General features: G+C 53.3%; 1 protein-coding gene across 2 annotated transcripts in view; it reads right to left on the reverse strand.

The window, feature by feature from the left end:
- ATRNL1 (attractin like 1) overlaps positions 1-13,659 on the reverse strand; it is a 356,964-nt gene extending 343,305 nt beyond the window's left edge. For both annotated transcript variants that reach the window (XM_069979719.1, XM_069979720.1), the window contains exon 1: positions 12,103-13,659. In XM_069979719.1, coding sequence (XP_069835820.1) covers positions 12,103-12,338 — 236 coding nt within the window. In that variant the 5' untranslated portion in view covers positions 12,339-13,659. The remainder of the gene's footprint in view (positions 1-12,102) is intronic.
- Between the last annotated feature and the right edge of the window lie 795 nt (positions 13,660-14,454).

Raw genomic sequence — 14,454 nt, forward strand, 5'->3', positions numbered from 1 at the left:
CCCCTGCCATGCATCCAGGACCTCTCCCCCATGATGCATCCAGGACCCCTCCCCTGGTGTGCATCAAGGAACCCTCCCCCACAATGCAGCCAGGACCCCTCCCCCACCAAGCAGCCAGGACCCCTCCCCCGCAATGCACCCAGGACCCCTCCCCCATGGTGCATGCAGGGCCCCTTCCCCATGGTGCATGCAGGGCCCCTCCCCAGCCATGCATCCAGGACCTCTCCCCCATGGTGCATCCAGGACCCCTCCCCTGCCATGCATCCAGGACCTCTCCCCCATGGTGCATCCAGGACCCCTCCCCCATGGTGCATCCAGGACCCCTCCCCCATGGTGCATCCAGGACCCCTCCCCTGCCATGCATCCAGGACCCCTCCCCCATGGTGCATCCAGGACCCCTCCCCCATGGTGCATCCAGGACCCCTCCCCCATGGTGCATCCAGGACCCCTCCCACATGGTGGATCCAGGACCCCTCCCCTGCCATGCATCCAGGACCTCTCCCCCATGATGCATCCAGGACCCCTCCCCTGGTGTGCATCCAGGACCCCTCTTCTGGTGTGCATCCAGGACCCCTTCCCCCATGGTGCATCAAGGACCCTTCCCCTGCCATGCAGCCAGGACCCCTCCCCTGCTGTGCAACCAGGACCGCTCCCCCATAGTGCATCCAGAACCCCTTCCCTGCGGTGCATCCAGGACCCCTCCCCCATAGTGCATCCAGGACCCCTTCCCTGCCATGCATCCAGGACCCCTCCCCCATGGTGCATCCAGGACCCCTCCCCCATGGTGCATCCAGGACCCCTTCCCTGCCATGCAGCCAGGACCCCTCCCCCATAGTGCATCCAGGACCCCTTCCCTGCGGTGCATCCAGGACCCCTCCCCTGCAGCCAGGACCCCTCCCCTGTGGTGCAACCAGGACCCCTCCCCCATGGTGCATCCAGGACCCTTCCCCCGCTGTGCAGCCAGGACCCCTCCCCTGCTATGCAGCCAAGACCCCTCCCCGCCATGCAGCCAGGACCCCTCCCCTGCTATGCAGCCAGGACCCCTCCCCTGCTATGCAGCCAGGACCCCTCCCCTGTTATGCAGCCAAGACCCCTCCCCGCCATGCAGCCAGGACCCCTCCCCTGCTATGCAGCCAGGACCCCTCCCCTGCTATGCAGCCAGGACCCCTCCCCTGCTATGAAGCCAGGACCCCTCCCCTGCTATGCAGTCAGGACCCCTCCCCTGCTATGCAGCCAGGACCCCCTTACAATAATCACATCTCTTGCATAGGTTTGTGTTTCTTCTCTCATTGATCGCCCTAAATAAACTAATAGTGTAAATAGACTGTGGAGGTGACACAAGATACACAGCGCACATTATTACCCAGCCGAAGGTGTCGCACGTGGCGGTCGGACATGTGACATCCACTCACAGTGTACAGATCACAGGGTGCGGAGTGTGAAGACTGCTATACAAGCTATGCTGGCAAATACAGTCCTAGAGTGATTATATGCATCCTTAGACAGGCCCCATGACAACACTCCCTGTCTAGCCTCTGTAAATACCTGCACTAATACTCTGTATATACCTGCACTCATGCATTCTGTATATACCTGCACTCATGTCCTCTGTGCAGGTATATACAGAGTATCAGTGCAGGTATATACAGGGCATCAGTGCAGGTATATATAAAGAGTATCAGTGCAGGTATATACAGGGCATCAGTGCAGGCATATACTATATACCTGCACTGATGCCCTGTATATACCTGCACTCATGTCCTGAATATACCTGCACTTATGTATATACCTGCGCTTCTGCCCTCTGTATATACCTGCACTGATGTCCTGCATATATCTGCACAGATGTACTCTGTATATACCTGCACTGATGCCCTCTGTATATACCAGCACTTATGTCCTGTATATACCTGCACTGATGCCCTCTGTATATACCTGCACTGATGTCCTGCATATATCTGCACTCATGCCCTCTGTATATACCTGTACTCATGTCCTCTGTATATATCTGCATTGATACTCTGTATATACCTGCACTCATGCCCTCTGTATATACCTGCACTGATGTCCTGCATATATCTGCACTGATGTCCTCTGTATATACCTGTACTCATGCCCTCTGTATATATCTGCATTGATACTCTGTATATACCTGCACTCATGTCATCTGTATATACCTGCACTCATGGCCTCTGTATATACCTGCACTCATGTCCTCTGTATATACCTGCACTCATGCCCTCTGTATATACCTGCACTCATGCCCTCTGTATATACCTGCACTCATGGCCTCTGTATATACCTGCACTGTGTCTTTTGGCTGTGAGTGCGATGTCTTCATGCAGCCATAGACACTATAGAGACACTTCCCTCTCAGTTACACATCCGGTTACAGGACTTGTCTGTTCTGACATCAACAACATCCAATTATTCCCTAACTAAAAGTTCTGCAGCTTTTCCTATAGTGTTTCACTTCCTGACCCCTGCATATTCAGCATCCGCCACCTCTGGAGCATATTCCGCATCCGTCACCTCTGGAGCATATTCCGCATCCGCCACCTCTGGAGCATATTCCGCATCCGCCACCTCTGGAGCATATTCCGCATCCGCCACCTCTGGAGCATATTCCGCATCCGCCACCTCTGGAGCATATTCCGCATCCGCCACGTCTGGAGCATATTCCGCATCCGCCACCTCTGGAGCATATTCCGCATCCGCCACGTCTGGAGCATATTCCGCACTCGCCATGTCTGGAGCATATTCCGCATCCGCCACCTCTGGAGCATATTCCGCATCTGCCACCTCTGGAGCATATTCAGCATCCGCCACCTCTGGAGCATATTCCGCATCCGTCACCTCTGGAGCATATTCCGCATCCGCCACCTCTGGAGCATATTCCGCATCCGCCACCGCAGGACGTTTAACAGAAAACATGGTCGACAACAATGGACGTCAAAAACGGATCCAAACAGATTGCACACAACTGCATCCATTCCTAAATACATTTTTCTCATAAAAAATATATACGTTAAACAATGTGAGCCCGGCCATAGAGAGTGAGCCCGGCCATAGAGAGTAAGCCCGGCCATGGAGAGTGACCCCAGCCATAGAGAGTAACCTCAGCCATAGAGAGTGAGCCCGACCATAGAGAGTAACCCCGGCCATGGAGAGTGAGCCCGGCCATGGAGCCTGACCCCGGCCATAGAGAGTAACCTCAGCCATGGAGAGTGACCCCAGCCATAGAGAGTAACCTCAGCCGTAGAGAGTGAGCCCGACCATAGAGAGTAACCCCGGCCATGGAGAGTGAGCCCGGCCATGGAGCCTGACCCCGGCCATAGAGAGTAACCTCAGCCATAGAGAGTGAGCCCGGCCATAGAGAGTGAGCCCGGCCATAGAGAGTAACCCCGGCCATGGAGAGTGAGCCCGGCCATGGAGAGTGAGCCCAGCCATGGAGCGTGACCCCGGCCATAAAGAGTGACCTCAGCCATAGAGAGTAACCCTGGCCATGGAGTGTGACCCCGGCCATAGAGAGTGACCCTGGCCATAGAGAGTGACCTCAGGCATACAGAGTAACCCCAGCCATGGAGAGGGAGCCTGGCCATAGAGAGTAACCCTGGCCATAGAGAGTGACCTCAGCAATAGAGAATAACCCCGGCCACAGAGAGGGAGCCCGGCCACAGAGAGGAACCCTGGCCATAAAAAGGGAGCCCGGCCTTAGTCACATTGAGATCTATGGTGCAAGGTCGCGTGCAAGCAAAAATCAACCAAAACTGGATTTTTTTTGTGACTGTTGCACAACAGTATATAGTACAATCACAATACATCAGCATTCACTAACATTACAGGGGATGTTATACAATCTCTGTGTAGCGTGACCATTCACTGTGTGACCAAAGCCTAAATTCCCCTGTCTGAAGGGGCCACCAAGTCTGAAACATGGAGACCGCCCAGCCTCCAAATTGCAAAGAGACTGTAGAGAAGGAGGGATCCGGTCCGTAGAGAAGGAGGGATCCGGGCAGTAGCGTAATTTGGTGGGGGCAGAGGGGGCGGATGCTCCCGGGCCCACACAGGCAGGGGGCCCACTGAAGATTTCGCCAGTTAATGCTGACCGCAAAAGCTATTGCTTTTGCAGACAGACTTAACAAATGTTTATTGGCTGTAGGTGGCCCTGGGCCATCATTTAGTGCTCCAGGGAGGCCCACACGGCTACCGAATGTTTTGTCTGACTATTTAGCTGTATGCGCTTGTATGCGAGGAGAAGATACAGTTGAATGCAGCAGGGTGATTGACAAGGAGAGGAGAGCATTGGCTCTCCACCCTGCCAATCACTGTTGTGGCCACAAGTGGCCGTTCCCTCCCTTACAGCTGTGGGACATAGATGATGTCACTTGTGTGCTCACAGAGCAGGGAGAGAGTTGACATCAGAAGACTACAGTACTGCAACCGCACAGCAGGTAAGTATGGCTTTTTTCCCCTTAGTTATAGAGGAGGAGACCTATGTGGGTGGGTGGGACTAACTCCTAGGAAGGATTTCATATATGGGGGTTGGGGTATGGAATGTCCTGGCTAACTTAAAAGGGGATACCTAATTTGGAGGTACAGTACAGTCTACTTACAGTGGTGGTGGTGGTGTCTAACCACCAGGAGCATTACCAGGTAGATTACTGCTGGGAAAGGGGGTGGCCACATGCGGAATACATACCAGGGGGATTACCTAGATGAGATAGTGCTAGAGGGGATGCCTACATGGAGGATACTACATGGAGGTCTAAATACTAGATAGATGCGCAAAGGGGTAGCTAACTTCTATATGAGGGCACAGAGGGCCCTAACTAGTACTACATGGAAACAGAGGAAAATAATAACTACATTGGGGCACAGAAGGCCTAACTACAAAGGGACCTCAATACTATATGGGGAAGCACAGGGAGGGTCTATCTTCTATATGGATGAACAAGGGGGGATAATCTACTATGTTAGGATAAAGATGGTGGGCTTTTTACAATATGAGAGCATAGAGGGACCCTGCAAACTATATGAGGGCTAAAATTGGGTCTAAATACTACACGGAGGCATAAATTGGCTGCTTCCATATACCCTGTACACCATGATTATCAGGGCTAATTTCTCCTACATTTTTCATGTATTGTTTCTATGGATTTATGGTAATTATTCCTTTTAGTTATGTATACAGGTTATTTAAAATAGTTGCCTTGAACTGCATGGGACTATTTATTATTACCCAGCATTTGTACTATACATTTACTCTATTTGTACTCCTTTGGGTGTTGCTAATTTGGTCATTGACCATCAGCTATGATGTAGTCCTCATGCTGCCCAATAGATATTAGACAGATAGATATGAAAAAGAGAGAGATAGAAGAATGGATGGATGGCTAGATAGAAAACAGAAACAGCACCACAGCTTCCTCTATGTTGTTTGTGGTATTACAATTTGTTGTAATCTCTTTTAGTGGAACTGAGCTGCACTACCACATCCAAGCTTTGGAGGAGAGTGGCGCTGTTTCTGGAAAAAAGGCAGCTATGTTTTAGCAATGCTGGATAACCCCTTTATTTTTTACATGGTTACATATGTGAGATGTAGAAAGTCTTTTCCACTGTTCTCAGTCTGTGTTCACTATGAATAATGTTGTAGCATTGTCATCTGCTGAGGTTCCCTATGGGTAACATACTGTAATTGGTTGGGGGCCCACTGAGGCTCACTCGCCCCCCCTAGGCTGAACCCCTAGCTACGCCCCTGGATCCGGGCCATAGAGAAGGAGCGATCCGGGCCATAGAGAAGGAGGGATCAGGACGATAGAGAAGGAGGGATCAGGGCGATAGAGAAGGAGGGATCCAGGCCATAGAGAAGGAGGGTTTAAGGCCATAGAGAAGGAGGGAAGGAGAGAAGGAGGGATCTAGACCATAGAGAAGGAGGGAAGGAGAGAAGGAGGGATCTAGACCATAGAGAAGGAGGGAAGGAGAGAAGGAGGGATCTAAACCATAGAGAAGGAGGGATCCGGGCCATAGAGAAGGAGGGATCCGGGCCATAAAGAAGGAGGGATCCGGGCTGTAGAGAAGGAGGGATCCGTACCATAAAGAAGGAGGGATCCGGGCCATAGAGAAGGAGGGATCCGGGCCATAGAGAAAGAAGGTCCAGGGCCATAGAGAAGGAGGGATCCGGACTATAGAGAAGGAGGGATCCGGACCATAGAGAAGGAGGGATCCAGGCCATAGAGAAGGAGGGTTCAGGGCCATAGAGAAGGAGGGTTCAGGGCCATAGAGAAGGAGGGATCCAGGCCATAGAGAAGGAGGGATCCAGGCCATAGAGAAGAAGGGATCAGGCAATAGAGAAGGAGGGATCAGGACGGTAGCGAAGAAGGGATCAGGGCGATAGAGAAGGAGGGATCCGGGCCATAGAAAAGGAGGGATCGAGACGATAGAGAAGGAGGGATCAGGACGATAGAGAAGGAGGGATCAGGGCGATAGAGAAGGAGGGTTCAAGGCCATAGAGAAGGAGGGAAGGAGAGAAGGAGGGATCCAGACCATAGAGGAGGGATCCGGGCCATAGAGAAGGAGGGATCCGGGCCATAGAGAAGGAGGGATCCGGGCCATAGAGAAGGAGGGATCCCCGCCATAGAAAAGGAGGGATCCTGGCCATAGAGAAGGAGGGATCCGGGCCATAAAGAAGGAGGGATCCGGACTGTAGAGAAGGAGGGATCCGTACCATAAAGAAGGAGGGATCCGGGCCATAGAGAAGGAGGGATCCGGGCCATAGAGAAAGAAGGTCCAGGGCCATAGAGAAGGAGGGATCCGGACCATAGAGAAGGAGGGATCCGGACCATAGAGAAGGAGGGATCCAGGCCATAGAGAAGGAGGGATCCAGGCCATAGAGAAGGAGGGTTCAGGGCCATAGAGAAGGAGGGATCCAGGCCATATAGAAGGAGGGATCCAGGCCATAGAGAAGACGGGATCAGGCAATAGAGAAGGAGGGATCAGGACAGTAGAGAAGAAGGGATCAGGGCGATAGAGAAGGAGGGATCTGGGCCATAGAGAAGGAGGGATCGAGACGATAGAGAAGGAGGGATCCGGGCCGTAGAGAAGGAGGGATCCGGGTCATAGAGAAGGAGGGATCAGGATGATAGAGAAAGAGGGATCAGGGTGATAGAGAAGGAGGGATCCAGGCCATAGAGAAGGAGGGTTCAAGGCCATAAAGAAGGAGGGAAGGAGAGAAGAAGGGATCCAGACCATAGAGAAGGAGGGATCCGGGCCAAAGAGAAGGAGGGATCCGGGCCATAGAGAAGGAGGGATCCCGGCCATAGAGAAGGAGGAATCTGGGCCATAGAGAAGGAGGGATCGGGGCCATAGAGAAGGAGGGATCGGGGCCATAGAGAAGGAGGGATCCCGGCCATAGAGAAGGAGGAATCTGGGCCATAGAGAAGGAGGGATCGGGGCCATAGAGAAGGAGGGATCCGGGCCATAGAGAAGGAAGGATCCCGGCCATAGAGAAGGAGGGATCGGGGCCATAGAGAAGGAGGGATCTGGGCCATAGAGAAGGAGGGATCCGGGCCATAGAGAAGGAGGGATCTGGACCACAAAGAAGGAGGGATCTGGGCCATAGAGAAGGAGGGATCCGGGCCATAGAAAAAGAAGGTTCAGGGCCATAGAGAAGAAGGGATCCGGACCATAGAGAAGAAGGGATCCGGGCAATAGAGAAGGAGGGATCAGGAGGGATCAGGGCGATAGAGAAGGAGGGATCCTGGCCATAGAGAAGGAGGGATCAAGACGATAGAGAAGGAGGGATCAGGACGGTAGAGAAGAAGGGATCAGGACGATAGAGAAGGAGGGATCAGGGTGATAGAGAAGGAGGGATCGAGACGATAGAGAAAGAGGGATCAGGGTGATAGAGAAGGAGGGATCCAGGCCATAGAGAAGGAGGGAAGGAGAGAAGAAGGGATCCAGACCATAGAGAAGGAGGGATCCGGGCCATAGAGAAGGAGGGATCCGGGCCATAGAGAAGGAGGGATCCCGGCCATAGAGAAGGAGGGATCCGGGCCATAGAGAAGGAAGGATCCCGGCCATAGAGAAGGAGGGATCGGGGCCATAGAGAAGGAGGGATCCAGGCCATAGAGAAGGAGGGATCCGGGCCATAGAGAAGGAGGGATCTGGGCCATAGAGAAGGAAGGATCCGGGCCATAGAGAAGACGGGATCAGGCAATAGAGAAGGAGGGATCAGGACAGTAGAGAAGAAGGGATCAGGGCGATAGAGAAGGAGGGATCTGGGCCATAGAGAAGGAGGGATCGAGACGATAGAGAAGGAGGGATCCGGGCCGTAGAGAAGGAGGGATCCGGGTCATAGAGAAGGAGGGATCAGGATGATAGAGAAAGAGGGATCAGGGTGATAGAGAAGGAGGGATCCAGGCCATAGAGAAGGAGGGTTCAAGGCCATAAAGAAGGAGGGAAGGAGAGAAGAAGGGATCCAGACCATAGAGAAGGAGGGATCCGGGCCAAAGAGAAGGAGGGATCCGGGCCATAGAGAAGGAGGGATCCGGGCCAAAGAGAAGGAGGGATCCGGGCCATAGAGAAGGAGGGATCCCGGCCATAGAGAAGGAGGAATCTGGGCCATAGAGAAGGAGGGATCGGGGCCATAGAGAAGGAGGGATCGGGGCCATAGAGAAGGAGGGATCCCGGCCATAGAGAAGGAGGAATCTGGGCCATAGAGAAGGAGGGATCGGGGCCATAGAGAAGGAGAGATCCGGGCCATAGAGAAGGAAGGATCCCGGCCATAGAGAAGGAGGGATCGGGGCCATAGAGAAGGAGGGATCTGGGCCATAGAGAAGGAGGGATCGGGGCCATAGAGAAGGAGGGATCTGGACCACAAAGAAGGAGGGATCTGGGCCATAGAGAAGGAGGGATCCGGGCCATAGAAAAAGAAGGTTCAGGGCCATAGAGAAGAAGGGATCCGGACCATAGAGAAGAAGGGATCCGGGCAATAGAGAAGGAGGGATCAGGAGGGATCAGGGCGATAGAGAAGGAGGGATCCTGGCCATAGAGAAGGAGGGATCAAGACGATAGAGAAGGAGGGATCAGGACGGTAGAGAAGAAGGGATCAGGACGATAGAGAAGGAGGGATCAGGGTGATAGAGAAGGAGGGATCGAGACGATAGAGAAAGAGGGATCAGGGTGATAGAGAAGGAGGGATCCAGGCCATAGAGAAGGAGGGAAGGAGAGAAGAAGGGATCCAGACCATAGAGAAGGAGGGATCCGGGCCATAGAGAAGGAGGGATCCGGGCCATAGAGAAGGAGGGATCCCGGCCATAGAGAAGGAGGGATCCGGGCCATAGAGAAGGAAGGATCCCGGCCATAGAGAAGGAGGGATCGGGGCCATAGAGAAGGAGGGATCTGGGCCATAGAGAAGGAGGGATCCGGGCCATAGAGAAGAAGGGATCTGGGCCATAGAGAAGGAAGGATCCGGGCCATAGAGAAGGAGCGATCCGGTCCATAGAGAAGGAAGGATCCCGGCCATAGAGAAGGAGGGATCTGGACCACAAAGAAGGAGGGATCCGGGCCATAGAGAAGGAGGGATCAGGGCGATAGAGAAGGAGGGATCCGGGCCATAGAGAAGGAGGGATCAAGACGATAGAGAAGGAGGGATCAAGACGATAGAGAAGGAGGGATCAAGACGATAGAGAAGGAGGGATCAGGCAGTAGAGAAGGAGGGATCAGGCAGTAGAGAAGGAGGGATCCATAGCAAGCAGCTTGCAAATATTAAAGAGCTTTGTTAAAATAAAAGCTGAGCTGTGATTGGTTGCTATGGGCAATAAAGGTGAGGCTTACTGTAAGACTGCTGGTGCTGAGAAGCAGTTGCCCATGGCAACCAATCAGAGTCCAGCTTTCATTTTAAAAGCTGAAAGTTGTGACCTGATTGGTTGCTATGGTAACGGCTCTGATCACTGCCCATCCTCCACCTCATCCATCGCCATAAATACACGGATCCGCTCGCTGTAAATGTTAAAGAGATTTCTCTGAAGTTAATAAAATCCAGGGAATTAGAGCGCGGCCGACGCGTCCTCCCCGTCTTTATTTGCAACTCATCTAGGAAAAGGTCACACGGAAATGCCAGGATGAGCGCAAAAACGGCCATGAAACCGGCGCAGTGAGTCTGGAGGATTGCGTATCTATCTAATGACGCTTACAAAATGGCGCCAGTCTATCAGAAAGCATGTTCCGTATATTTTTACATCATGCGTCATATTTACCTGGAATACTGACAAGGCCGACACCATCCTCACTGTGACATCATGTATCTGAATCAATGACATCACAACTCTTTACTTTCTACCATCCACAGCGCCATACACTGGGTAGTGGCCGTACCTGGAACTGCAGATTCCCACTGACGTGAATGGGACTCAAAGATTAGGGAAACAGCCCCACTATTGTCCTCAGGTTGTGTGAGGTATTACAACTTGGCTCCATCTACTTCATTGGTAGGAATCTGCAAGACCACAAAGAAACTGAGGACAAGTGCAGCGCTGATTCCCGAAACAATCAGCCATGTTTCCTCTAGTCCTGGAGAATCCCTTTAAGAAAGAGACGTGTTGGGTCAGAACAGGTTTCAGCCACTGCAGAGGCGACCAGAGTCATGTTCATAGCATTCTGGAACCATCAGTCACATGGGCACAGTAATCTAGAATCATTAGTCACATGGGCACAGTAGTCTAGAACCACCAGTCACATGGGGACAGTAGTTTAAAACCACCAGTCACATGGGCACAGTATTCTAGAACTGCCAGTCACATGAGGACGGTTGTCTAGAACCATCAGTCAGATTGTCACAGTGTTCTAGAACCACCAATCACATGGGCACAGTATTATAGAACCATTATTCACATGGACACAGTATTCCAGAAACACCAGTCACATGGGCACCCTATTTGAGAACCGTTAGTTACATGGGCACAATATTCTAGAACCACCAGTTACATGGGCACAGTATTGTGGAACCACCAGTTAAATGGGCACAGTATTCCAGAAATTTCAGTCCCATGGGCACATATTTGAGAACCCTCAGTCACTTGGGCACAGGACTCCAGAACCATCAGTCACATGAGCACACTTCAATGGGCACTGTATTCCAGAATCATCAGTCACATGGGCACAGTATTCCAGAAACACCAGTCACATGGGCACTGTATTCCAGAAACACCAGTCACATGGGCACTGTATTCCAGAATCACCAGTCACATGGGCACTGTATTCCAGAATCACCAGTCACATGGGCACTGTATTCCAGAATTGTCCGTCACATGGGCACTGTATTCCAGAAACACCAGTCACATGGGCACTGTATTCCAGAATCACCAGTCACATGGGCACTGTATTCCAGAATCACCAGTCACATGGGCACTGTATTCCAGAATTGTCAGTCACATGGGCACTGTATCCCAGAAACACCAGTCACATGGGCACTGTATTCCAGAATCACCAGTCACATGGGCACTGTATTTCAGAAACACCAGTCACATGGGCACTGTATTCCAGAAGTGTCAGTCACATGGGCACTGTATTCCAGAAACACCAGTCACATGGGCACTGTATTCCAGAAGTGTCAGTCACATGGGCACTGTATTCCAGAAACACCAGTCACATGGGCACTGTATTCCAGAAACACCAGTCACATGGGCACTGTATTCCAGAAACACCAGTCACATGGGCACTGTATTCCAGAACCATCAGTCACATGGGCACAATATCCATAACATACACTATGATAAAGAATCCTATACAAGTTCCCAGCTAAATAATAATCACACCCCACATTATACCAGGGATGGAGCTGCTGTATGCTGGGCCTGAGTTCGCATTACCCCAACACCTGCCCCAGCATCCCAAACCAGGGGCAACAGACGAGTGAGGGTAAAAGTCTGCCTCAATGTCTGTTCACACCTGTCACACACCTGCTGTGTGCAGATCCTATATGTGACCCCACCAGCAGAATAGTGAGTGCAGCTCTGGAGTATAATACAGGATGTAACTCAGGGTTGGGGTCAGGCCTGGGGTTACAGGACCCGATATTGGCAGTGACATGGTTGCACTTACTTGAATCTTCCCTGGCAGTGGTGGCACTGTTCTCCGACCCAGCCGGGGTCACACACACAGGTGGAGTTGACACATCGTCCGGAGAAGCATGGACTCTTCTCGCAGGCCCGTCCCTGGGAGCTGTGAGCAAAGAGCAGAAGATAGAAGAGTCCAGATCTCAGGAGAGATGCCCCCGGGCAGCCTGGGCACATGATGGCGGCTTGTAGCTCTATCCTCCCGTACAGCATGGTGACCATGGGTGGTTAGTCCACGAGTTACAGCAGCACAAAGGCCCCTACGTCCAGTGCATGTATGACCTGTCCACTATGTGCCTACCTGTACGTTATATACCAGCCTCAGTGCCACCGGGGCACCCTGCCCACCTGTCTACCTGCAGTCACTGTGCCACATGTACAGGGATCCTCCTCCCCTGTACCAGCACTGTAACCTATAAAGATGCTCCTGTGCCACCCGGGCACTGTACCCACCTGCCAGCAGTGAGCAGCCCCTACACCTGTACCGTCTATATGTGGTGATAGCTGGGGTCAGGGGCGGGCACCCTACAGAACACCCTGGTGCCTGGCATCCTTCTATACACGGGCAGTATATCACATCTATATACGGTGCGGGCAGTATATCACATCTATATACGGTGGGGACAGAATGTCACATCTATATACGGTGAGGACAGTATAACACATCTATATAGGGTGCGGGCAGTATATCACATCTATATACGGTGCGGGCAGTATATCACATCTATATACGGTGCGGGCAGTATATCACATCTATATACGGTGGGGACAGTATATCACATCTATATAGGGTGCGGACAGTATATCACATCTATATACGGTGGGGACAGTATATCACATCTATATACGGTAGGGACAGTATATCACATCTATATACGGAGGGGACAGTATATCACATCTATATACGGTAGGGACAGTATATCACATCTATATACAGTGGGGCAGTAGGATATGGCTGGGATTGGTATATAGGGTCCTGTTGGCACAGTTTCTGTATATTGGGTCCAGTTATGTCAGGATAGTAGCTCCATATATGAGGGACAGTATATGGGAGGATTGTATATAGGGGCTCCCGATGGAACAGGCTCCTTCTATAGGGTTGTATATCCCGATATGCTTCCTCTGTCACGACAGTACACAGGCGCCTTCTCTACGCTCCTCCATAGGCTCCGGCTGTGTCAGCACAGTATCCAGGCTCCTCTATAGGGTTCTGTTATGTCGGGATAGTATATGACAGGATGAGATATCGGTCTCCAGGCGATATCAGGCTGAATCCTCCCCGGGCTCCGGTTGTGTCGGGATACGGTCCAGGCTCCGGTGTCGGCTTCTGTTATGTCGCGATCTGGTAGAAGCTTCCGTGCTGCTCCCGCTGCTATCGCGACGGCGGCCGATATGAGGTGAGGAGCCCAGAGCCCCGGGAGATGATGCTGGGGGCCCCGAGAATGGCGGCTCGGCCCCCGGTACCGGCGGAGGATGATGAGGGGCAGAGAGCTGCTGGTCCGGCCTCCTCCTCCGCCTCCTCCCGACACAAAGAGCCGAGGAGCATGTGCAGAGGCCGGGGGAGGAGGAGGAGGCCGGACCGCAGGAGCGACACGGAACTGGGACCACCGGGTACTGCCCCCCTGTACCGGGACCACCGAGCACTGCCCCCCTGTACCGGGACCACCGGGTACTGCCCCCCTGTACCGGGACCACCGGGTACTGCCCCCCTGTACCGGGACCACCGAGCACTGCCCCCCTGTACCGAGCACTGCCCCCCTATACCGGGACCACCGAGCACTGCCCCCCTATACCGGGACCACCGAGCACTGCCCCCCTGTACCGGGACCACCGAGCACTGCCCCCCTGTACCGGGACCACCGAGCACTGCCCCCCTATACCGAGCACTGCCCCCCTATACCGAGCACTGCCCCCCTGTACTGGGACCACCGAGCACTGCCCCCCTATACCGAGCACTGCCCCCCTATACCGGGACCACCAAGCACTGCCCCCCTGTACCGAGCACTGCCCCCCTATACTGGGACCACCGAGCACTGCCCCCCTATACCGAGCACTGCCCCCCTGTACTGGGACCACCGAGCACTGCCCCCCTGTACTGGGACCACCGAGCACTGCCCCCCTATACCGAGCACTGCCCCCCTATACCGGGACCACCAAGCACTGCCCCCCTGTACCGAGCACTGCCCCCCTATACCGGGACCACCGAGCACTGCCCCCCTGTACCGGGACCACCGAGCACTGCCCCCCTATACCGAGCACTGCCCCCCTATACCGGGACCACCGAGCACTGCCCCCCTATACCGAGCACTGCCCCCCTATACCGGGACCACCGAGCACT

This window comes from Dendropsophus ebraccatus, chromosome 8 (genome assembly GCF_027789765.1).
Source record: "Dendropsophus ebraccatus isolate aDenEbr1 chromosome 8, aDenEbr1.pat, whole genome shotgun sequence".
NCBI lineage: Eukaryota > Metazoa > Chordata > Amphibia > Anura > Hylidae > Dendropsophus > Dendropsophus ebraccatus.